The sequence below is a fragment of the Canis lupus genome, chromosome 23 (assembly GCF_011100685.1).
Source record: "Canis lupus familiaris isolate Mischka breed German Shepherd chromosome 23, alternate assembly UU_Cfam_GSD_1.0, whole genome shotgun sequence".
In the NCBI taxonomy this organism is placed as follows: domain Eukaryota; kingdom Metazoa; phylum Chordata; class Mammalia; order Carnivora; family Canidae; genus Canis; species Canis lupus.
In genome coordinates, this window is record NC_049244.1 from 36,152,173 (window position 1) to 36,178,392 (window position 26,220).

General features: G+C 45.8%; 1 protein-coding gene across 1 annotated transcript; it reads right to left on the minus strand.

Annotated features, from left to right (window-relative positions):
• Window positions 1–1,700: 1,700 nt before the first annotated feature.
• RBP2 (retinol binding protein 2) lies at window positions 1,701–24,739 on the minus strand. Its single transcript, XM_038570189.1, has 4 exons — window positions 24,584–24,739; window positions 11,861–12,039; window positions 3,576–3,677; window positions 1,701–1,983 (listed from the first exon to the last, which is right to left on the minus strand). The coding sequence occupies exons 1-4, from the start codon at window positions 24,654–24,656 to the stop codon at window positions 1,933–1,935; spliced, it is 405 nt and encodes a 134-aa protein (XP_038426117.1). The 5' UTR covers window positions 24,657–24,739; the 3' UTR covers window positions 1,701–1,932.
• Between the last annotated feature and the right edge of the window lie 1,481 nt (window positions 24,740–26,220).

Below are 26,220 nucleotides of genomic sequence, written 5' to 3' on the forward strand. Positions count from 1 at the left end.
GCGATATAGTTCTCAGCATTTCCAAAGTTCATTTGACCAGGAACCTTTTCACAGAATCATGGGTGGAGGTGGTGGTGGTTGGCTAACATCCCCTGGAATACACTTTGCAAAACCAAGGCTCAGAAGTTACCTATTATTAGAACCCCTGCCATGGACAGCAGGCTTTATAGCTAGTCCCCAATGGGCTTTCAGATGGATCTCATTCACAAAGGTTTTCTTGAAGAACAAAGGAGAGGGTGATTTGAGGCTGTGGTGGGCTAGGGCAAGACCAGGAATCAGGGGGCATCACAAGAGGAACTGAGGCTCCTGAAGAAGCTCCAGGGGAGCTGAGGACAAAGAGTTCACTTCACTTGCCCCTGCACTTGTTCCTGGTCTGCCCCAGGAGATGGGCCTGCAGCTCCTCAGGAGGCTCTCCTCCTCTCCAGAGTCCACAGGCAGACACCTCCCCCTGCCAGTGTGGGACTCCATCCCAGCACTTCCCTGGCTTTCTTGCTGCAGGAAGGTAGGTATGGCTGTTGGGGACAGCAGCTTGCCAGGAGGCCCATGGCATGGCTGTCTGGTCACAAGGGCTTAGGCCAAGCCTGGCCCTGGTCCACATGGACAGATTACAACTTTATTCTCCATCCTTGATTCCATTTAGGATGCTCAGGATCAATGAATGATCTGTTCATTCAAGTCCCATCCCCCACCCCCCCAGTGTGCTGACACCATGTGCTACCTCCCTGGGGATAAATCTGCTTTTCAAAGGTAATGCTTGCCTAATGGTGGGGTTCTGGGCACTGCTACAGGGAGGAAAGGAAATGGCTTTGACCTGCAGGGTACCCCATGAGTGATCCACCATAAATCTGTCCCTGTTGACCACTCTGCTCTTCCAGATGCACCATTACATTTGTGTATCCAGCAGGAAAATATAATTCTGCTCAGAATAATAAACATAATGTCCTGGAATCACCAGGAAGCCTCAGGGGGTACTGAGCCATCACTACCTGGCTTCCGCTCATCTGAACCCCTGGGATGTGGAGGGTGTAACTCTACCTAATAACCAGCTAGCAGGGACCTTGCTCCTGCCATGGGGCCAGGCCCAACTCCAAGCACTCTGTATGTGCTGACTTGCCTATCCCTCATGACGATCCAGTGGAGGAGATGCTCTTTTTGTCTTTTCCATTTTATAAATGAGAAAAACAAGGAGAGAGAGGCCAAGTGACGTGTCCATGGCTACCCACCTAAGAAGTGGAGCAGCAAGATTGGAAGTCAGGCTTCCTTGGCAGAGCTTGGAAGTCCTCTGCAGGGGTGCCACTCTGCCCAGGGCTGAAGGGCAAAGGGCTATCCTGGACTGAGAGCAGCTGGTACTGCAGACCCGCAGAGACCTTTACAAGTAGCTCTTCCCATGCTGCTGAAGGCACAAACTGGAAGCCATGTGCATCTTAAAATAGAATCTTGGAAAAATGAATGTGTTATCCAAAGGAATGAATATCAAAGGGCAATGTTTAAGAATGAGGAGGGGATGCTGTCTTAGCCAGAGAATGTTTCTAGGTAAAGTAATCCCTCAAACAAACTAATTAACAAAAAACAAGCAAAACTACACCAAAAACTAAACAACAACCACCGCAACAAAACTTCACAGAGAACCACCGCGCAGGCAATCACCACATTTGCCTGTGGATAAAACTGACAGTTCTAGAAATAAAGGGAGATAGATATAAAGAGTTTCAAAGTATGGGAGTGATTTTTGTTTATTCATTTAATGTCAGGTTTCAAAGAAGGAAGAGTATGTCTGGCAACTGTTACACATTTGTTCTGTTTACAACCCATCCAGATGCCTTAATGGGCTCTGTCAGGAGTGAGAGGGTCCCCACAGCCGCTTCCCAAAGCCCGCAGACAACCCTTGGTGGGGAGTGTGAAGCACATGCTCGGCAGGCCGCCTTGTGGCCATTACTTCTTTTTGAACACTTGATGGCACACCTGGTCACCGCAGGTCAGCTCCTGCAAGGTCAGAAAGTAGGTGAGTGACTAGCAAGCCAAGTCTTCCTCTGTCCCCCATCCCCGCCCCCCGCCCCTCTTGGTGTCTGTGAGTTGAGTTGAAGGAGGGAAGCTGGAATCCAGAGGACACTTAGTCATTCTGGGCAAAGTGCATCTCATAGACCCAATCAGCTGGCATGCCCTGCAGGTAGCAGTAATTTGATTTTGACACTTGAATTGAGCTTGAACAACTATAAAAATGAAAAATGCAAAGAAATTACCCTCTTGGGTGGGATTTTTTTCCTACTCCCGCGATTAAAGCAACATCTCCTAATTTATAAAAGGCAGTGAAGCCATGGAGAAGGCAAGGATCTAGTGGGGAGTAGCATTTGGAAAGCAAGGGCCTGGGAATATGCTGGCTGGTGGGCTCTCACTTCATGCTGTGGACTTGCTGGTCTCTGGTGATTAGAATGTTGGTTGCTGGCATCCTGGGTAATGGCAGGGTGACAGGGCATGGGTTGCAGAAGGGCACCCCCCAGGCCTGCCTGTGCAGACAAGATGCTGCTTTTCATCCAGACAGAGGGAGGCCCCAGGCCTTATCCACACCTCATGACTCCTTGAGGGAGGAGGGAGAAATATGAGTGTGTGGATGGCCACAAAATCATTGCGGTTGACAATGAATCCATTGTCTTAGCCACAGGGACCACTGAGGATTGTACTACAATTAAAAAAATCCATCATCCAAACCAGTGCAGGTAGGGAAAATCGTCAATGGAAAACACGGTGAGTGCTTCCCATTTATCACCAGTTGACACTGCCTCCAAAATAAAGATCTCAGGTGAGGCAAGCCTGGTTCTGAAGGGCACCGTGGTGACCTGAATACTGACACTGGAGCCAAGTAAGCCAAGTAGCTGCCCGACTCCATAGGTGAATGAATGATTGAATGAATGAAGAGCTATTTAATAAATGAGTGCCTGAATGCATGTAGGAGAGAGAGATTTCTATTTGAATGCTGGACACATAAATTGCCTTGAAGATTGAAGACTGAAAAATTCAGCTATCTAGACACATATAATTTATTTCAGGAGACCAGCCATCATTCCTACTGTTCTGTTCTAATACTGAGTTAACCGAAAATATTTCAGGATTAAGTGGACATACCTGGTGACGACAGGCCAACACCTGTGGTCTGTAAGGTGGTTCCCAAGCCCACCTGTCCCTATCCACCCCACTCCCAGCCCTCTTCCTCCAGGCTCACATAATGGTGAGGAGGCCGGGACCCACCCTCTTCTGGGGCATCTTCATTCTGTGCCTCACATTTCTCTTTGGCTGATCTTTCACAGGTTCCCTGTATTTCTCCTTGGATCTCGGCTTCCTAACTCAGCATTTTGAACTTTCATTTTAATTGCAGCTGTTCACAGAAACAGCCATATAGATTCCTTCCTGGAGTCCCCTGAGCCAGATGGGAATGGCTTTCTGACTATATGACCACACGCATTTGGCTGGAGCTCAGGGGAGGAGTGCAGGGCCATTTTTCTTGTCAAGGCACCTGGCTGGGTGAACCTGCAGCTTGTGTAAGCACCGTGGAAGGCAGCTGGGCAGACCCTGGGACTTACCAGGTGTAGCTTGTCCCCCTCAACCCACTGCCTCCATCCGCGGTTCTCCTTCTCCCCCTTCTGCACGCACACAAGGACATCACCTTCCCAGGTGATCAGCGTCTGCAATGACAGGTTCCCAGGCAAATCAGATGTATTGTCTTGATTGGGACTGAATAAACCTAAGGCTGCAGCTGCGGTTCCTGTGGCCATCGCCAGGCCCCCACAGGGCAGAGGCCTCAGCCTCTGCCCAGCCAAGGTCTGCCAGACTCACTTTCTGCATCTATCCTCCACTCCTGCCAAATCAGCTTATTGTGGCTGGTTCTGTTCTCTTTTAAAGCATTCTAGGGGTGCCCAGGTAGCTCAGTTGGTTACGTGTCTGACTCTTGATTTTGGCTCAGGTCACGATCACAGGGTCGTAAGCTCAAGTCCCGCTTCCAGCTCCATGCTCAGCAGGGAGTCTGCTTGAGAGTCTCTCTCTTCCTCTCCCTCTGCCCCTGCTCTCTCTCAAATAAGTAAATAAATCTTAAAAAAAAAAAAAAGAATTCTACTCTCCCATTTTACCATATGGTGAAGATAGCATTCCAAATCAGTGGGGGAAAAAGACGACGCATTTGACTATAAATGATAGAAAATTTCTGGACGGGCAAAATAGCATAATGTCAACAGATGAAGAACAAACTGCAAAAGATAATTGTAACACATATCAAAGACCTGACTTCCTTATATATAAAGGGTTCCCGTAAATCAATAAGAGAGAGACCATTAACCTAATAGGAAATTTTAAAAAGGATCCAGCTAACAGCTTACAAGGGGGAAAAAAAAAGCCCAAAAAACTAAAACCCAGCAGATGGCTTTTAAACATAAGAAAAGATATTCAACCTTAGTCCTAAAAGGAGAAATGCAAATTAAGGCTGTTTTTCCGATACAATTCATCATATGGTCAAAGATCAAAGAGTCTGATAACACACTGAGTTGGAGGAAGTGTGGAGAAGCTGGCACCTCCATAAATGGCTGGTAGGTATATAAATCGGATGAATCCTTTTGCAGGGCAATTTTATAGTGCCTCTTGACACATAATGCTGTGTATACTCTCTGACCTAGAAATTCCGCTCCTGGGACATTCCCTCCAGGAACCCCATTGTAGGACTGCCTATTGTGGGGCAATAACACAGGCAGAGAAAGCTACCTAACTAACTAGCAGGGGACCTCAACAGATGGCTCTAGTGCCATCCTCATCATCCAGAACCAGGAGGGTGGCCCTTCTCCGGGTCCTGGGGTTCCTCCAGGCAGCAATGCAGACTGGTTAGTAGCATGGGGGCGGCAGCGGAGGTGCAGAGCTCATGCTGGCCAGCCAGGCTGAGCTGACCAGCAGGTTTAAAGGAGCCATAAACCTGCTGAACCCCAAGACGCTCAAAATTCTGTGCGCATACTTACAAATTATATACCCCCAACTCCTTTGCCTTCTGTTTCTCCTTTTATTTCTTCTAGTACCTGCCTCAGGACCATTTGTACTATCTCGAGGTGGTTCTCCAGGGCCACCTGCCTCTGAGCCCAGATTATGACTGCGTATTCACCTCCTGAAGGATGATGTCACTCCCCATCCAGGCTGTGGTTTTGTGTCAGTACTGTTCTTTCCCAGGGATGACCCTGATGCCAGCTGGCTTTCTTCCAAGTATGTGCAAAGCATATTGCTCCTCTATGAACAATATTATGCTAAGGAACAGACGTTCGCTTTTCTCTCTTTTAAACCTAGCTGGTGACAAACTGACCTGTGTTTCTTTATTCACTGTCCTTGCATATTCATGTCTATTTTGGGGGACAAATTTGTTTTCTACAGATTATTAAGTCTACCTAGTTCTAAAATAGGACTTGGTCTTGACCATATTATGTATTTTTTTAAAAAGATTTTATTTATTTATTCATGAGAGACACAGAGACAGAGAAAGAGAGAGAGAGGCAGAAGACACAGGCAGAGGGAGAAGCAGGCTCCATGCAGGGAGCCCGATGTGGGACTCGATCCCAGGTCTCCAGGATCACCCTGGGCTGAAGACGGCACTAAACCGCTGAGCCACCCAGACTGCCTCATATTATGTATTTTATGTACAATTCTATTCCTCCGCATTTTACTCCTCAACACATCGCACTGTTGTTTGTTATGGCAAAGGACTAGAAGCCTCACAGATTCCGTCAGTGGGTGGCTGGTCAAATACGTGTAGTTCATCCATGCTGTGCAGCCCTTGAAAGGAGGACGCAATTCTATACTTATGGAGGAGGGCAGTTTCCATAGTGTATACTTAAGTTAAAAAAGCAAGGAGCAGGTCCATGTGCATAAAACCAGGGAAGACCGTGTATGCATGCATATGCTTGCACATGTTCTCTGCAAGGAAGCAAAAGATCCCTTAATAGTGACTGTCCCTAGGGAAGGAATGGAGAGATTGGGGGCCAGGATAGGAAGGAAATTTCACTTTTTACTATTTAAATTTTTAAAAACCATCTGCATGTATTAATATTCCCTAAATTAATTTAACAATAAAACTCTGCATGTTTTTTAAAGAAAATATGTCTTCTTCTTTGGGGCCACCCTAAGCCTCACCTCCTTGAATGTCTTAGAGAAGCTTAAATCACAGGTTGCTCTCCTGGGAGGGAGATGTTGTCTGGAATATTCCAGAATTCCCTCTCAAATAGATGAGAAAGGGATATTCATGTGTTGTTGCCCATCATCAGACTTGGGACTCAGTTCTCTCCCAAAAGGATGGGAAAGGACTCTTGTCTTCTATTTGGGCAAAGACTATGTCTTCTAAACAACCTCCCCCAACCCACATTGCCTTCCACATCAAGGACACCTAAAACATGTTGATTGAACTAGTGTCTTTCTCCCCCAGTAGATAGTAAGCTCCATGAAAGAAGAGGCCACGTCAGCTGTTCATTTCTGCAAATTCAGATTCGGCCTAGTCACTAGTGCAGAAAAGGTGCTTGGTGAGCAGTGTTGAATGAAGATCTGTGATTGAGTTATTTTGTTGAAATGGAATCTTGAGATAAATCCATGTGGGAGAATAAATGAGCGTATGTATTCTTCACTGATGATGATTCTTGACAACGACTCAGCCAGTCTGCTTCCTTGCCTTGGTTTCTATGGTCCCCCTGGTGTGTGCATATGACCATCACTATGGACACTGGATGGTAACTGTCCATCTACTTGTCTGCTTCCTCATGAGGCTGTGAGATCTTTCAGGGCAGAAAGGGCTCTGATTCATTACATTACCCATAGCCCCTGACTTAGGTCTCACGCATAGTAGGGGCTTGGCAAATTTGTAGAAGGAAGAAAAAAGAAAAATGTTGGTGCACGAGGGCCTGTCTTCATGTTTTCTTTTAATAAATCTTAGTAGGCAGCAAGATTAAAAGTTATTCTGACCCTAAGTAAATTGGTTACCAATGAATTATGGTAATACTTACAATATCATAGCCTTACTCCTACGTAAAACAGACAGTAAGAAGAGAGAGCAGTTAAAGAACTAAAATTCCACAATTCAGAGGAGGTTTTTGAAAGAGGCTCAATTGCCTTAAAAGATTTTGAGGTTGAGGAGATGGATATAAATGAGGAAAACCATTGCTACTGAGCCAGAGGATGAAGAAGACGTGCTTGCATTGAATTAAAGAAGAAAACTGAGCCCACGCTGCAATCGCCCTCTGTGTCCAAATTAACGGTGTTAAAAACAGCCCTGTATGGGAAATTAGATAAGGTACTGTCTTGTCTTACTGTTAAATTTATAGAGGTGGATAACTGTACTGTGATTTTATAAGATAATATCCTGATTCATAGGAAACACTGAGTTACTTAGAGGTAACACATCAGATTGTTCAGAAAAGAATATGTATACAATGGCAAGAAAGCAAGTACAAAAGATAAAGCCAATGGGGCAAAATATTGACAATAGGTAGCTCTCGGCAAAGAATACACAGATGTTCTTTGCTACTTTCATGCAACTTTCCTGTAGATTTGAATCAGTTTTCAAAGATTTTTGTTGTTTTTGTTTTTTTAAGGAAAATAACAGCTTTTTAAATCAAGCCTGACGAAAGGCACTATGAACGTCTTTAAGCCCTCCCAGCGCACCTGCCTTTGTGCAAGAGCTATTTTGGCAGCCCCCAAGCTCCCCTCCTGCAATTCCCCCAAGTAGGGACCTCCCAGAGAAACCTGCTTCCCCTGGGCCCTCGCAGACATCATTTGTTCCAACTGCTATCATCTGTGCTTTTCCCTATCCTGAGTATCCACCCCAAATCCTTATTGTCCTTTTTTAAGATTTTATTTATTTATTTGAGAGAGAGTGAGAGTGAGCTTGTGAGAGAGAACATCAGCAGGGGCAGAAGGAGAGAGAGAAGCAGACTCCCCACTGAGCAGGAGCCCGATGTAGCGCTTGATTCCAGGACCCTGGGATCATGACCTGAGCCGAAGGCAGATACTTAACCGACTGAGCCACCCAGGCACCCCTACTTATTGTTTTTGAGACATAATTCGCATACAATAAAATTTGCCTTTTTTAAAAAAAAAAAAAAGCTTTTATTTATTCCTGAGAGAAAGAGAGAGAGAGAGAGAGAGAGTCAGAGACACAGGCAGAGGGAGAAGCAGGCTCCATGCAGGGAACCTGACGTGGGACTCGATCCTGGGCCTCCAAGATCATGCCCTGGGCCAAAGGCAGCTGCTAAACTGCTGAGCCACCCAGGGATCCCAAAATTTACCTTTTTAAAGTACAATTCAGTCATTTTTAGTATATTTGCAAGGTTATAAAACCATCACCACTGTCCAAATCCAGAACATTTTTATTGCCCCCCAAAGAAACCCCTCACCAATCAGCCATCACTCCTCATTCTCTCTGCCCCTGGCAACCACTTTCTGTGTCTAGGGATTTGCCTAACATGGACATTTCATATAAGTCACACAATATGTGGGCTTTGTGTCTGACTTCCCTCATCTAGCAGGATGTTTCCCGAGTTCATGCGGGTGGCAGTATAAATGGGTGATCCATTCCTTATTACGCCTGCATGCTATTCCATTACAGGAGGATCAGTTACTTCTTTTAAATTTTATTCTGAGTAGCCTGTGTATTTTTGAAAGGGGCTTTAAATCCTCTTAGAAACAAATTAAGGCAGTAAGTGAAGAATATATATGATCTACAGGAAGGAAAAAAGGTGGGGGTTCCTGGGTCCCACAAAGAGTTGACCTCACAGTTAAAGTGATGCCACCATTCCTGCTCTGGGATGGCATAGATCTGGGCACTTTAGGACTCTATTCCACCTCTGCTAGAACCCCACCCCACACACATCTCTCCCCCAAACTTCCAAATGGGGAGATTCTCATGAGGGTGATGTAGGAATTCAGAATTAGAGCCCTGAAGAATCAGAGCATGAGTACTACTGCAACACCTGCACATAGGCACGTGCAGATGCATGCACACATGTGCAGGCTCACACACGCATGCACACACACAGATACATGCACATGTGCACAGGACACATTTGCACACAAGCAGACACACACATGCACATGTGTGCACATGCACACAGACACAGTGTTGTGTGCACTCAGGCATGTCACCACATGCGGCAACGGAAAATAATCAGAGATTGACTCACTTGCTCCCTGTGATCCCTTTCCAGCTGAAGGGTTTTGGTCAAATTATAGGAAGTATGTAGTCCTGAGGGTATCTGCTCTGGATTGTGATTCTTATGGGAACAGCCTTTTGCTGGAGACTGGGCAAATTCTGTTCTGGCGACTTCTCAGCCCCAACCCATCCCGTGTGTGCATGTGCGTGTGCGTGTGCCCTAACTTTTTGTTGTGGACAAAGCAGAGATAAGAAATGGGAAGGGGGGATTCACTCTCTCTCTTTGCAGGACAAGAGCTGATCCTGGGGACATGATGGGGCTCCCAGGGCAGGAGGGAAGGCAGGGAGAATGGAAGGCGAAGAGGCACAACAGTGGGTATTGAGAGCCAAAATCCTCTAATGATCAGGAAGGGTTGAAAGGACGTGACTTATTTTAGGAAAAGTGAGTTCTCTACTATCAAAGGTGATGAAAGAACAAGTCAGAGACAACAGGCCTGCTTTTCAGCAGCCCACATCCAGAATGGAAAGGCAAGGGGAAATGAATCATTGTGAACAGATTAGGCTGGAACAGCAGAGTGATGCAAAAATTCAGAGACAAATTTCCCATCAGTTCTGGTGTCTGAGGAATTGGCCTCCTAGCCACACAGTTCAGAGAAGTCTTGTCGATCCATCAACCCCTCAGGGAGGGATTCTACAGAAGCTGTTCCAAGCCCGGAAGCTTAGGCTCTTATGCCAAGACTGCTCTGATGGAAGCAGTTCCAAAGTGCTTTTCATTTCCCACTTTTCTTTAGCAAGGAGCACTAAATATAATTCAACCTTGACTTGATGGCTGAGATTATCAATGCTGCAGGACAACTTGATGGAGAAATAAAATGTGTCCTGCTCTCTTGGCTTTAGAGTCATCGCCAAAGAATGATGACAGCTTTTTCTCCCCGCCCCAGGAGAGCAGCCAAAGCTCACATCCCTTGCTTTGGGGGGAGAGTTGAGATCCCTGACTTTTAAAGAGCTCCTGGGAGCACCAGAGAAGAGTGGGACTGGAGAGAGAAAGGGGAAGGGCAGGGTGAAAGGTCCTGCTTCCTTGCGGCACTCTGAAGGGCTGGCCCACTCTTGAGGTGGGGGCACAGATAGCTGGGGATAGGATCCTCAGGACTGCCCTCCCTTACTTTGGGAACCAGAGCAGAGGTCCTGGTGGCTCCACTGGCATGGAGGGAGTGGGTGCTATAAATATGCAAGCTTCCCACCCTTGTATAAACTGCATGAGCCTGGACAGTGAGTGGTCAGTGGCAACCATGCTAAATGACAAACCAGAAATCCTTCCCAGTTTCCTGGACTGTGTAAACCACAAGGTTTTTGCATGATGCTAAGATTGGAATGAGGTGGGGGGTGGGGAGGAGTGCTACATGGGTGGCTCAGTTGCTTAAAGCATCTGCCTTAGGTTCAGGTCATGATCTCAGGGTCCTGGGATCAAGCTCTGCATCAGGCTTCCTGCTCAGTGGGGAATCCACTTCTCCCTCTCCCTCTGCTCCTCCCCCAACTCATGCTCCCTCTTGCTCGCACTTTCTTTCGTGCATGCACCCTCTCAAATAAATAATAAATAAATAAATAAAATCTTCTTAAAAAGATTGGAATGGGGGAATCCTTAAGTATGACTGAGATTGCATTTCTCCCCATTCCTGTTTGTGGGGACTGCACAGGTATAATTGGATTTGGAGAACCAAAGACAGGTGCCCTGAGTATGAGTGTGAGCACTGCAGCGGTTGGAACACTGCAGGAACCATGTGGCTGTGATACCACAGGGTGATGCAGAAGGAGAGGGGGACCTGCTGTGACCCTGCCTCCCCCTGCTTCCTGCCCTCAACCCCACTTCTCTCTGCTGCTGTCATTCTCTGCTTTATTTACAGACAGCTCCTCTGGGCGAGGGCCCGCTTTCTCTGCAGAGTCCAGTTCTCAGGCTTTGAGATAACTCCCCCCTTGTACACTCAAAGTTGTCTGCTCACTTTCAGGGCCCTACCTGTATCTGAGCAGTTCAAGTGGCTGGAGGTCTGGCCTTCCGATGCGCAAGGATTTCCTCGATTATGTTCTGTGAGTTAAGGTGATGCTGGGACAGAAGTCATCCGGATAGTGCCAGAGGTTTCTCTAAGTGACTAGCACTGGGAAAACCTTGACTTCTTTAGTCTACTGACTTTTTTTGATTAACACTGCATTTTCCTTAAGAAAATCAAATTAGTTGAGATCATCCAAGATTGAGGTATTTCATATAAAAATGTGTGAATTCTCAACATCTCTAGAAAAGAAAAAGGAAGTCTAGCAACAGGAGGCCCCAGTGCTCCATGGCAATGCTTGGCTGCTGCTGAGTAGGGCTGCCCCGATGAAGCTGTGCTACCCAGCTCTGGAAATCACTGTCAGTCCCTATGGTATCCCCCTTGCCCACCAGGCCCATGTTGGCATAGGAGCTGGCCTCCTCCTCAGGTCCTGGAGAGGTCGGCAGCCTCCCCTCTCTCCTTTGCTTATAATCTTACTGTAGAAGCCAGTTTGCCTTTCCTGCTGAGCTTCCAATAATTGCTTATTGCCAGCATCATTAAGTCCACTCTGGTTCCCTCTCCTGATCCCTCCCTAGTTGTTTCTGTTGTATTTTCATCGTGAAGCCAGATAGCTGGTGCCTGCACTCAGACTATTTGAGTAGAAACTGCCAGGCTGGGTCCTCACCTTCACAGTCCGATTGTCCAGGCCCTTTGTGTACTCCTCAAACTCCACTCCTACAGTGAAATCCAGCTCATAGTTGCGGAACGTGCTGTTGGTTTTCGTTTTGAAGTTATCGCCGTCTTGATCAATGATTTTCGTCTGAGTCAGACGCACTGCGATCTTGCGGGTGGCAAAATCAATATCTGTTGGCAAAGGCAGTTGTGGAGGTTATGATGTGCTCAGCCAGACTCATTCATTTCTTTAACAAGGCCAAACATTCAGGACCAGAGACACAGACCATGGGCAGCCCACATTTCTTTGCTCAAATGGGAAACAAGAGTTGTCTCACACTTGGCCAGTTTGTGCATCTCAGTCAATCGTCTGGAAACCTAGGGTCTTGGAGCTTTCTCAGGAGCTCTGATGGTTGGGGGGGCAGGTAGCAGGCAGGGCTCACCCCTAAGCTGCAATTCCCAGTGCGCAGGTGTGTTCATACACACACACACACACACACACACACACACACACACATGCAAGTACATGCATACACACGCATCCCTCCTGCAGAGAGGCTCCATTCTATCTGACATACTGGATTTCCTTCTAAGAGTTGCTGAATAAAAGACTTCATGTTTTAAAAGAAAAAAAGACCACTTAAAAATAACCAGGCTAGATCATGGGTAAAAGCAGACCTTTTGTTAATGTCCACGGCAAGTAAGATACATATAAACTCCTGTTTTTAAAGCAGATTGGGGTGTACTTAGATAGGCTCAGTCATGGCCCCCAGGACAATTTTAAGCATATGCCAGGCAGTAAATACTTGAGCAAAGATTTCTTTTGTTGCTTTTGAGGAAGAGATGAATAATTGTTTATATTTTTATTACTGTGAAAAGTTTAAAACAAACCAGAGAGTAAAGTACAAGGAGCGCACACATCCATTACCCAGATTCAGCCATTATCAAGATTTTGCCACATTTACTCCATTTATATCTTTTCTTTGCCTTGATTTTTTTTCCATCAAATTCTATAGTAGTTCTCTTTTTTGAAAAATTTTTATTTATTTATTTGAGAGAGAGAAAAAGAAAGGAGTGTGCTTTTCAGTGGGGTGTTTCATTTACTAAGCTTTGATTTTGACAGTATGAAGCTAAGTATAGAGCCAAACTTCTTGTTAACCTCTGGTTGAGTGTAAAATGTCACTGTCCTGTAGAATAGATTTAGAAACAGAGGGTAATTCTGGAACTTGTTATAAACATTATTAAGCTCTTAGTATCTTAGTATCTAAATTGGGTCTCCTTTATGTCTGTGAATTCTCCAGATATTTTTGGATGCTAACCTAAATCTTTAACATTTTTTTTCCCCAGAAATTCCACCTGGAAGTTTTCAAAAACACTGATATTGGTCTTTTTGAGAACTTCCAGGTAATAATGGCCTCAAGAGTAAGAATAATTCAGATTCATTGAGTGCTCTTTCTCTGAGAATCCCAGCCCCATCTCTATGGTAGGTCAGAAATTAAACTTCACATTGTGGGCTGTCTGGTGGGGGATGAATACTATTGTGCCCATGAGGAAGACCAGCAGTTACCAACAGTTTAGGAAGCTCCTGGCAATATGGAGAATTAACACCTCCACTGGCCCTACCCCCACCCTTTCTGCTACCCTTTCATGGCATCCAAGTATCACTTCCTTTGTCCTCGCTTCCCATTACTTTCTGACTCATTTCCTTCTGGATCTTTAGTGACTATCACTCTTCTCCTAAAGGGCCAAGAAGAAACTAAAGCTGACTGGTTAGACTTCACTGTGGGTCAGCAGTTTGGCCACAGGTAGGAACCCACAACAGTATAACACCTGCATGGGGAAGGGCCCCAGCTGGGCCTTTGGACCTGAAATTGTATAGTCAGCCTTTATCATAAAGGAAATAATTTCAAGTAACATCAGGCAGCCTCCAAGGTAAAAGGATTTTATGCCTATATCCTAAGTTGAAAGGAAAAACAGGTTGCAGTTGGCATGAGCTAGCACATGAATGCCAGTGCCTTGCTCTAATATCATTCATGACTATTGGTTGAGAACCTGTCATTTCTAAGAATTCACCAGTGAGTCCCAAAGCTCACTGCCCATCAGGATCACATGGGGAGATGTAAAAACTAGAGATTTCTGGGTCTTATCCTAGACCCAGAATCTCTGGGTGGTTTTAGGTCTAGATTTCCTCATCAGGGGGTGTTTTTTTTTTTCCAGGGGGTGTTTAAAGAGACTTCTATGGTTTAAGAAATTTGAAAGCCATGATTTAAGACCTACTCCTCAAGCCATAGATGATGACATGGAGGCCCAAAGAGGTTAAGTAACTTGTCTAAGCATGAAGATGCAATCACGAGGTTTGATAACTGGATGGATATGTGTGAAGGGACCAGGTTGGGAGGAGAAGACAGTGGTTTTGAGCTTGGGAGTCAAGATGAGATACAGGAAAGTTGGAGAGAGAATTAATCTTATGAAGAAGAGAGGAACTGAATTTTAGGTTAGATGATCTGGGGGTTACTCTATGTGGAACCTTGATAATATTTGAGGTGAAAATTAAGACAAGCCTTGGAACCAACCAGGAATGGTGCCCCTGGAAACTCCTTTGGGAAACCTCACCCAACAAACCCATGAGATAAATATTATATTATCTCCATTTTATCAATGAGGAAACTGGCTCAGAGAAGCTGTGTTGCTTTCCTTAGGTTATACAGTGAGGAAGTGATAAAGGTGGAATATGAACTCTGAATGGCCTGTCTCCGGGGCCAGCACAGCACTCCACAAGCTCTGGGCTGACCCGGAGACAGGCCATTCTGAGTTCATATTCCACCTTTATCACTCCCTCACTGTATAACCTAAGGAAAGCAACACAGCTTCTTCTTGTCAAAAGGTCAGACCACTCGAGTTTGTGCACTTTCTGTGGCCGCCCAAATACTTCTGAGTGAGTCATCTTTACAATTTCCCTGGGCCCACAGGGACTGCTAGATCCAGCTGGATGACACCTCCCTGTTTGGGGCAGTTTATGTTTCCTGGAGCTCTACTGTACCGTCTTCACCACACAGCAATTGTTTTCTGGGCTCAGGGTACTATAGGGTCCAGGCTGAGCTGGACCAATCACTCTCTAACCCCTGGCCTTTTTATGGTACCTCATTTAACTTCTGCTCCATGGCTTATGGAATCGGACCCAGGGACAACCAAGCCACATAGCCTGCAATGAGGCCACAGGATGTGGAATCAAAGCCTCTCCCTGCTGCCCTTTGTGCTGTGAACACTTCTAGGGCAGCATTCTCAGAGCCTGGGGTACCTTGCTGTGTTTGCCACGGTGCTGAGCTTCATGGGTCATTGGGTGATCTCAAAATGTAGCTCATGATAAACTACATTTGGAAAATGAGGAAGTAACACCAAGAGAAGCTGGTTTCTACACTGAAAAACTTCACACAGCCTTCAATCTAGGAAAGATGCTTTGCAACTACAACAGCAGGGATAGAGGATCTGGACTTTCCCAGTCTTGTGTGGCCGTAGACTCACCTTATGGTGGGACATGCCCCCAGCTGCTCTGTTCCACAGAACAAGATACAGAAAGGGTGGACGACACCCTTCAGCTTTATCTCAGTCACCCGGGCCCTGCAATCACAGAACTATCACCTGTTTCATTTTCTCCCTTTAAGGCAACTGCTGGCCTATTTGAAAGGGAAAAGACTAAACCGGACCAGGTAGTCAAGCATTTCTGTTTTAGAAATTAATCCTTCCTTAAAATTGCTATAAGCCACAGAAGAGTCTTCCATAGCTAGTTGGTATAAACACATGCCTGTGGCAGGCAGAGGGCTAACATGTCACACTCCAGCTCCTGTTTCTCTTCTCCTACCCCGAGAAATACTGTCTGGTGAGTCTGGTGACACCTGTGTGTTCAGTTTCAGTCCCGTTGTTGGGCCCTCGAGTCCACATCTACAAGTAGCAGAGGGCAGTGGCCATAAGTGGAGCTATTACTAACTGCATCAGGTTGCTTTGAGGATTAAATTTGATGGTGTTTGTGAAGAGTCCTGTCCAGTGGCTGACAGCCTGAGGTAATGGCCCCATAAATGGTAGCTGCTGCCATCATCGTAATCATCATTATGAAGCTCCTTGATCTCACGGGCTGGTGTGCTCTGAGTCCTTCGCATTTTCCCAGATAAGCCCTGTGTGTTTCTCCCCTAAATCCTGGCCACCCTCCTCTCAGCTCTCCTCACAAAACCCAGCCCCAGCCTTGCCTTTTCTAGCAGATTCTGCTCTTTCCTGCCTCCTTCCTCACCTGTGCCTTCAGACCACACAGTTTTACCACCTAGGAGATAGTACCCGGTACTTTCCTCTGACTTTTTCATGGGGGGGGGGGGGGCGGTGATTGTTCTTTCCTCCAAAATCTTACCTCTATGAGGATAAGGACAATGCTGTCATCTTGTTCTGTGTCCCCAGGGTTGGGCACAGAGCAAGTGCTCAAGAAACACTTCCAAATTGGTTAATGGGCACCATAGGTCAGGGCAGTGGTTCTCACAGTGAGGTCCCTGGGCCAGGAGCATCACAGCACCTGGGAACCTCTTAGAAATGTCAGTTCTAGAACTTACCTTCCATCTGGGGGGTGGGCCCTGCTTGTTTTCACAAGCCTTGCAAGTGATTCCGTGCATGCTAAAGTTTTAGAACCACCAGTATAGAAGAGTGAGGGTCAGATCCAGGTTTAAATCCTGTCCCAGAGTTCTCGGCTAGGTGACTTCAGTGAAGTCACTTTCTCTTTCTGAGCCTAAATGTTCTCACAGTAATATGGGGAAAGAATACTCATCTCCTAGTGTTATTTATGTAAGGATTTAGTTAAAACGATGGTAAAATGCTTTACAAAATACCAATGAGCTTGCAGGTATTCTGTGCACATTGGCCTCCACCCCTTGACCTTTTCAGTTTAGGTGAAACAGTGGTCAGATTGGCATTAAGTCCAGAATGAAGTATCTTGTCCATATTTATGCATCTCCAAGGGCTCTGGACTCTGAAGGAACAGTCAGAATGGTGGTTGATCTATTCCCTCACTAGCGTAGCCCTGGCCTGTCACATGAGCATTTTATCCAGCCTGACCAAACATTTCTCTGCGAGGACCAGCTTCCTCGCTGCAAAGTTTGGCCATTGGGTAGACACAACTTTAGCTCCTGCTCCGGAGGTCCATGCTGCTTTCAACCATGGTGCTGGAGCCATAGGTAGGAGGCGAGAAAGAAAACCAAATATTAACCAGGTGAGACAAGGGAGAGGGCTCCAGGCAAAACAAATAAGAGAGAACTGGGAATTACAGAAAAAATTAGAATGGCAGCATTCCTCAAAGAGGGTGTGCAAACCAAGGCCAGAGACTTAAAGTGGTGGGTTCAGAGTTACCCAACTGGGACAGAGCTGCTGACAGAGAGCCTACCCAGAAATAAATTCTGTTTATTACTCACAACTAAGGCTCCCCTAACGAAAATAATTGCTCGTCCCTGGTTGCCTAGAAAGGTAGATCACAGCTAAAAATGCCAATTGCTGATAGAACTGGTTTGTCCTGGCAACACCACCCCCAGTCAATCTTTCTGACCAGTGCCGGGGGAATCTTATTAGGGGCTCTATGCAAATGGAATCAAGGCTTGCTGCTTCTCTGGATTGAAAAATGGCTCGGCCTCTTGGCTACCCTTTAGCATTTGCACAGGCTAGTTAATCATGTCACCTCTGCTCCACCCCAGGGAAGGGAGCCAAGTGTTCTGTATGGTGGATTCGTGATATTTCTAATCAAAAGGAAAGGTTTAACTGCAACCGTCGAATATACACACGCACAGATTACAAAAACACTTCCTCTTTGTACTTTGCAGAGAAAATTATTTTCCCGATACGGTATTTTAACACCAGGGTTATCGAGTGTGTTTTATCTGCTTTTCTGGATTAAAGGTATCTTCGAGCCTGATTTATAGCCAGGTGAAATGAATTTCTATCTCAGAGGAAAAAGGTCCAAAGGCAAGCTATTCTGAATAATATATGTGGCTTGTAGCTACTGCAGAAGAAAACAACAACACTGAAGCGACTTTATTAAAGCATACTTTCCATAACTGCATTTTGAACAATGTAAGTCATAAAGTTGAAATATGAGTATACGACTCACCATTAAAATGCTTTGTAATAGGCTTGTGAAAAAAGCTAAAGTTGCAGGCTAAAAGGGCAGGCACTCTTTGCACATTAGAGAGAGAGGTGCCCACATATTCATCATGGAAAATCTGAAAGCCATTTCAAGCGCAGCTTTGACGGGCTTCAAACCTGGACTCCTTAATTCGCAAATCATCAGCACTCGGAGGCAACTGTGAGGCGCAGAGTGCAAGAGCAATCTTCTCCGCATCTTTTCCTCCAGATAACACATTCAGAGAGAAATTGGACTGGCCCCCTGCTTGCCTCCTCCTGTCTCTCGTTGGCATCTTCAAATATGTTTAAAGCCTGTCCTAGCCAGTGGAGGCAGGCTAGAGACCCTGGGGGGCCTCCCTACCCCGTCTGCAGGATCTTCTCTCCCCACTCATCCTCTAGTGCTCACCACCGGGATGGGGGCAGGGTAGAGGCGTGATCAGTACAAGCTAGGAGAGAAGGGGCTCTCTCTCTCCTAGGGGAATAGGCTAGGAAGCGTCTGAACTTATTTTCATTGGAGGTTTTCTACTCCCCACCCCCAGTACCTTCCCTGTTTAAAAGTCCGACCAGATACCATGCGGTTCAAGTAAAGACTTTGGCAACACCTATAACTTCTCTGACTTGTAAGCACCAGCAGAAATCCAAATTTTGTGAAACTAAATTTTTGGGTCGTCAGACAATTTTTCTTGTTCTCTCTCCCTCTTTCTCACTTGGTAATTTATTTCTACCCAGGGACTCTGAGTGACTCTTGGCAATGTTTCTAAGGGGCCTGGCTGTCCACCACCCCAATTTGCTCAGAATGAAGCTTTTCTTCCTCTACCCCCATGCTTCATACCTGCATGTAGGGCTATGGAGAGAGCTTGGGTGACAGAAGCAGGCAGAATGGGCTCCTGCCTACACAACATCATTTCCCAACCATGGGTGACCCCGGGGAAGTCCTTTTATTTCTCTGGGCTTCAATTCCTCATCCTGTGAAATGGAAAGCATTCCTTCCATCTCAATCCCTGATCACACCCTGAGCTCTAGACCTGGTGTCAACATGCCAATTTCAAACTCCATCTGGATGTATAAGCATCTGAAGTGAAAATATGCAAAACAGAAGTCTTGGTGCATTTTGCCCTGCCTAGCACCACTCTCCAAACTCACTCCTCCTTGTATCTTCTCTATTTCAGCCTATGGGATCACCATCGTCCCAGTTGTTCAGCCCTAAGCCTGGAGCCATCTTTGTTTCCTCCATATCCTCTGGTTTATATTCCTTTGCAAGCCTGTTGGTTTTATCTCCAAAATATATGTTGAACCTGTCCTCTCTTCTCCAGGCCCCTGGGTACTACTAGCCTAAGCCACCATCACTTCTTGCTGAACAACACAGTGGCCTCCTAGATTGGGCCTCCCTGCTTCTAGTCTTGCCTTCCAATGGTTCATTCTCTACACTGTAGCCATACTCATCCTTAAAGAATATAAATAAGATAGTCTTCCATTGTAAGGGCTGATCTTCCCCTTCTTGGCCACTTCCCAACACACCAGTCTTTGTGTTTCTTGAACACACTCAGAACTTTTGCACTTGCTGTCTCTTGTACCTGCAACACCACATCTCGACATTGGCTTACCTGTCACCTCCTCAGACAGCTTTCCCTGACCACCCATCACTCTTCACTCAAGAAGTCCTTTTAATTTTCTTTAAAGTGCTTACCTTAAACTATTTACTTGCTCTTGCTGACGCTAGCATGTACACTCCAGGAGGGCAAGAAACTTGTCAAGTCATTTACCACCATGTTGCCAGTACCTAGAACATTTCTTGGCATGTAATCGGTGCTCAGCACACTTGTTGAAACTAAATAAATTAAATGAAATAATGTATATCAAGTTCTGGCAAGATGCTTATCATGGCTTGATAATGCTTATCATAGCATGTGCTCGCCTCTGGAGCTGGACTGTGGCTCCTAAATAGGACAGGATTTGGAACATTGTGAGTGTTCAGGAAACCTTTCCTGGTAGAGACCACTCAGGTGGGAGCTACCTGACTTCAGCCTCTAAGCCTACCTCCTTTCTGGTAGTGGAATTTTCCACTAGGACATTTTGCAGTGGCCTCTGCTCTTTTAAATCTGTGCATGTTAATTCAAATGAAGATGGTCTTTGTAGAAGATGGCCCCCACCTTCCTTTCCAAATAAAGAGAAGAATTGGATTTTCCTTAATATTTACAATTTGTGTGCTAAAGATTTTCTAGAAGTCTAGAACATTGAACATCAACTGAGCAGTTTTAGAACACACACCTTCCATTATATGTCCACATCTTCACTGATTAAAGTTACATGGTAGGGTTTTACTTTCTAGGCTCCCTCCCAGCCCTGTCCCCACCCAGTCAGCAAATCTAGTGTATTTCCCACTCTAGACATCCCTCTGTCCACCTTCTTGGCACTCTTATTACCATCTTTCCAGGGCTATCACAACAACCTTTTCACTTCTTTGACAGTCCTTGCAGAACCATTCACCTTTGGCTGTCAAAGTGGGCATGGTGGCTTCTCTTTCCTGTGCAGACAATTCCTGTCCTTGTGTGGGAAGAAGTCCACACGTGGTGGCACACCACCTTCAAGATATGACCTGACACCATTCTGACCCTCTCTCATCCCCTCCTTGCACTTCACCTTCTGGCAATACACCTTGTTCTGTTCCCCCGTTCCATTCTACATTCTTACTGACTTAGGCTATGCACACGTCTACCAAGCCTGTGTGGAACAATTACCTCCATCCTCCAAAACCCATACCCAGCACTTAGGAAGCCTTCAATGACCTGTGTACAGTAGCTCCCTCCACCACCCAACATATATATCTTGTTCCTGTTGTTCTATTGCTAGGGGCCCAAGGGATGGAATCACCCACTGTTCCCTGGGTGACAGATCGCATTCTCTTAAATGGCTACAACAATATTTCTTGTTGTAAATGCTGTTCATTGCATGTGACTTTGATATTCCTCTCACTGAGAAATGGGGCCTATGTGTCCTTCCCTTGAATGTGGGTGTGCTCATGACTATTTCAACCCAATGGAATATAATGTAAGTGATGCTGTATGATTTTTGAGCGTGGGTTATAAAAGGCCACTCAGCCTCTGCCTCCTCTCTCTTTGGACATAACAAGCATCCTATGAGGAAACTCAGGTCACATGGGGACACTACATGTAGTGGTTATATTGATATTGACAGCCCAGCTAGGGTCTCAGCTACCAGCCACTACTAACTGCTAGACAGAGAAGCAGGGAAGCCTTTGGGATGGCTCCAGCCATAGTTATTATCTACCTACAATTGAATGAGAGCCCCCTAGCAAGAACCTCATAGGTAAACCTGGCCAGCCCACAGAACTATGAGAAACAATAATAAAATTACCCCAGGTTTTAAGCCACTGTGTTTTAGGGGTCATTTGTAGCAGAAAACAGGAATGCCATTTGTGCATGGCTGTAATTTAACTGTTTGCCCAAGTTTGAGCTCCCTGAAAGCAGAGACTGGGTTTGGTTTTTGCCTCAGATGGCACAGTCCCTGGCTCCTACAGAAAATGCCTCAACTGTGGTAGAAAAGTTGAGTGATTCCCTGTGTCTATACGCTACTGGCCTCACTCCTCAGTAGGTAACGAACCTTCCACCAGCATTCTGTTACAATGCTGTAACTTCATTTTCAGATCTGCCCTCCTCAGGCTCTCTTTTAAATTGAAGACCACTGCCCCCACTCCCTGATCCAGCCTGCAGGAGAACCTCAGAATACCCAAACTCCTTGGGGTGAAAGAGTTTACCGGCTGCTTTCCTTGCTGTCAAGAAAGTCTAGAGCCTCAAGAAATATCATGTGTCTAAGAAGGCAGGAAAGGAGGTACCATTAACCTTTGGCACTCTTTAAACATTTAATAACTTTGATAATTTGTGGCAAACCCAAAGGTTGCTGTGACATGTCATGCTACTGAGGCTGGCAGCTGAGTCATGTGGGGGCACTGGTGTGCAGAGTGAATCATTGGCTAGTGACAAAGCCAGTTTGCTCCCCAGACCCACATTTCAACAGGAGTCTCTCCTTCCCTACTGAATCAGCCACTAGGGCCCCAGAGAAAGCCACTTTTCTGGTGCAAGGGATTAAAGTATAAGAAAGTGACAGTTCTTTAGCAGGAAATGGAGTTATACTTAGTAATATTTCCGTATCTGGGGATTTCCAGAGATCTCCACATATGTTCTTCCCAAATGCCAAGGGCCAAACGCTCAAAAGGGCAAAGAAGGCAAACTTTACTACCTGTCAGTGTTGGGAAAGCAATCCCTGTCTCGTACGGTGGGTCTTGGGGAAATTGTACAGATTTGCTGGATTGCTTTTAGCAGATTAAATTGTGGGGGAAGCCACCTCAGCGGCTTCTAGGAGATGGTCATAGGAGGGCTTGCTTCTCACCTGAAGACTGGAGAGAGTGGCACTAGGGGCCAGTCTGCACAACTGAAAACTGAACTGAGACTCAGTTTTGTACATAAAGCCACACAAGATTTTGTATTATTTAGGAATATGCAACAAAGAACACAAAATAGCTTTCTGAGCATTTTCCCTAAGTCGGGCTTGTCAGTACAGCTGAGAGCTTGAAACTGCCAAACAGCCCTTGGCTTGCTTCTCTTTACTGTGCAGACAATTCCTGTCCTTGTAGGATCCTTGTAGGATGAAGTCCACACATGGTGGCACACCACCTTCAAGATATGACCTGACACCACTCTGACCCTCTCTCATCCCCTCCTTGCACTTCACCTTCTGGCAATACACCTTGTTCTATTCCCCTGTTCCACACTACATTCTTACTGGCTTGGGCTTTGCACACACCTACCAAGCCTGTGTGGAAAAATTCCCTCCATCCTCCAAAACCTCACCCAACACTTAGGAAGCCTTCAATGACCTGTGTACAGTAGCTCCCTCCACCACCCCACACATGTATCTTATTCCTATTGTTCTATTGCTAGGGGCCCAAGGGATGGAATCACCCACTGTTCCCTGGGTGACAGATCACATTCTCTTAAATGGCTACAACAATATTTCTTGTTGTACATGCTGTTCATTGCATGTGACTTTGATATTCCTCTCACTGAGAAATGGGGCCTATGTGTCCTTCCCTTGAATGTGGGTGGGCTCATGACTATTTCAACCCAATGGAATACAATGTAAGTGATGCTGTATGATTTTTGAGCATGGGTTATAAAAGGCCACTCAGCCTCTGCATCCTCTCTCTTTGGACATAACAAGCATCCTACGAGGAAACCCGAGCCAGAAAATTCCTATTTGGCAGATGAAGAAACTGATTCCAGAAGGTTAAAAAATTGGTCAAGTTTAGAAAGCAAGGCTTAACTGGGCCAACCCCTCTGGTTTGGTTTCCTCACCTGCATGATCTTGGTCAGAATTACACTTCTGAGCTAAGCTCCAGACCATCCGCCCATGTATAGAATCAATCTTCCATTCTACTTCCTACTCAGTGCACTAAACACAGCGCAGCAGGGCGGGGGCTCTGGTAGGAAGATTTGTGCCTCCCCTGTCCTTCTCCAAGGATTTGAGGTAAAATTCTGACATCCAGGAGGAAAAACAAAGCAATTTTATGTTGGAAACATGTTTAGAGTACATGAAGAAAGTTTCAACCTCTATAAATTGTGCAATATACCTCAGCTCTTCTTGTTTATTGAACACGGTAGAAATGTTCATCAAGTTAGAAATTATTGCACAGAAAATCCCACAATTCCCATTCTTGAGACTTCCCGTTGTCATATCCAAATTATTGGGCCTCTGACCCCACCAGGGAGCCCCAGCAGTGGGGAGATTCCAACCAGGAGCTCCTTACATGAAGAGCTCTAAAGCTGGAAAGGTGATGAGGAGGCTGTTACCAGATGAAATGAGCACAGGCAGCCAAAGCTCCCTGCCCAGTGCCTGGCCCACAGCAGCTGCCCTACGCAGTCAGCTACTCCTTCAGATTTCATGTGATTTCTGTCAGCCCATGGGAGATCCCACAGAAGAGTCAACTCAAGACACACTGATCAAGCTCTTGGCTTAGAGTCCAGTTCAAAAGTCAGGTAAAGCAGTGAGTTGTTTGATCCATGTGACAAAAACCACTCCTAGCCTTCTGTGGGTCTGATATTCTCTAGCTGAGAAATTTATAAGCCACTCCTTGTCTGCTTCCCCATCACAAGTCTGACACAAGAGCAATGCAGAGGCCATTCATGGATAATATCATGTCCCAATTGGTGATCTGAGAGATGGTGATCAAAGGGGGGAAGAGAGCTACTGCATTATTCTGTCAAGTTTGTTTTTACTCCGTGTGTGTGTGTGTGTGTGTGTGTATGTGTGTGTACCCTCCATTCATGTATCTTTTCTGTGTATTATGCTAAGGATATTTCAGACATTATCCCATTTACTATTATTCCCAATTTACAGATGAGGAATCCAAGCTTCGGAGAATTTGTATGACTTACCTATTATTACCTAGCTAGCAAATAAAGAGTGAGGCTTACACACAGATCTGTTGGACTCCATGGTGGTACTGGTCTGGAGGGCTGGACAATAGTTCCCAAAATGCCCCTCCTCCCCCCAGCCCTGGTCTCCCCCTTACCTAGAGCCTTCATGTAACCTTCAAAGTTGTCATTACTCTCCATCTCCCAGGTTCCATTCTGGTCCTTTGTCATGGTGATAGCCTCTGGTTCAGTGTAGATGAGTATTGAATGTCAAAGAGCAGGCTACAGAGAGAACATGTTGAAATGAGCTACTTTTATAGGGTAGTGGACCAGGTTTATGGCTCTGAGACAACAGGTTCAAAGGTTATAAGCACAATCCAAACAAACTTTCCTTTCTTTTGCAAAGTTCAGCAGGACTATGAGCAACTCACACTCAAAGTCCAACATGGCCAGCCTGGATGTCCCAGTGACTTCATCCACATGCAGAGTCCCAGAATAGCTCATATTTGGCAGCCTGGGCTCCCACAGACCCCTTAGCCCCATACTGAAATTCTGTTCTGCACTTGAGGAAAACAAATACCCAGTGCCCATTCCACACTGGGTGGGCCCAAATCTACTAAATGCAAGCCAGACCTGGATGCAGGCCAGATAGGAGAAAGAAGGGCAACGGGACTCTGCTTAAAGAACCCAGGAGCAAGCTAAGGATCACCTTGACCAAAGTGGGGGCATAGTTGGCATTTGGTTAAGGACTCTTGGTTCAGGCTGTCCCCCAAATTGGCTATCCCAATTGTCAGAAACTGGGTTGGTTTACTGCTCTGATACATAGTTCTGAGAGATGAGGCCTGAGCAGGGGCCACTACACTCTGAAGGATAGAAGTGTGGGCTGAGATAGATAAACCATGAATCCCCAAAAGTGAGACCAATTTAGATTATGGCACTTTGGAGTTCTAATATCTGTATTCATATGCTGTGAAATCTAAGCAAATGGTTTTGTCTGTGTGTGGTTTGGGGGATATAAAGCAGCACATCTATTTTTTAGTAAATATGCTGGAGTCAGGAAGACACACAGTGAAAAATGGTCCAGCTGCTAGCAAAAAAACAATATGGGATAAAGGGGAGGGTAAAGGGCAGTCCGGGTGGCTCAGTGGTTTAGCACTGCCTTCAGCCCAGGGCTTGATCCTGGAGACCCGGGATTGAGTCCCACGTTGGGCTCCCTGCGTAGAGCCTGCTTCTCCCTCTGCCTGGGTCTCTGCCTCTTTCTCTGTGTGTCTCTCATGAATAAATAAATAAAATCTTTAAAAAAAAGGGGGAGAGTAAAGGACAACTTCCCACAAACAGAAAATGAGTGAAGGCAGAAGAAATAGACAGATGAGAAAGCATCAGTCTTCATTATTTGCTGTCCAGCCAAAAAGTGGCTGTAAGCTGAGCACTAGCCTCCTGGTTTGGAAAGGCAGGTATTCCTCTCCAGGTTCAGATTCAAGAACTTCCACACAGCCCCTCCTACTCCAAACTGAATCTCCTATAGGCCTCCCTTGCAAAAAATAATAAAAAGCTGACCTGGAGGGGAGACGGTTGGGGGCAAAAATGAGGTTGCTAATTGCAATAAGCTAGAGATTTGAATTTTAATGGGTGGATAGGGACATTCACCTTGTGTCAGGCAGGAAGTTGAAACTAAGATGTTTGTATAAAACCAAAACACTGGACAAACTACTTTGTCAGTCAAAGTGTGAAATATCCAAATCTGCCCAGAGACAATAAGAAAGTTTGTCTATTTGGCCTGGGATCTATGTGAGTT

What these genes read in the sequence shown, in the direction of transcription:
- RBP2 (XM_038570189.1), bottom strand. Translation starts at nt 24,656, where the DNA reads ATGACAAAGGACCAGAATGGAACCTGGGAGATGGAGAGTAATGACAAC. An exon ending in AGGTTACATGAAGGCTCTAG is followed by an intron (nt 12,040 to 24,583) that starts GTAAGGGGGAGA and finishes CTTTGCCAACAG; the next exon opens with ATATTGATTTTGCCACCCGC. An exon ending in TGGACAATCGGACTGTGAAG is followed by an intron (nt 3,678 to 11,860) that starts GTGAGGACCCAG and finishes CTGTCATTGCAG; the next exon opens with ACGCTGATCACCTGGGAAGG.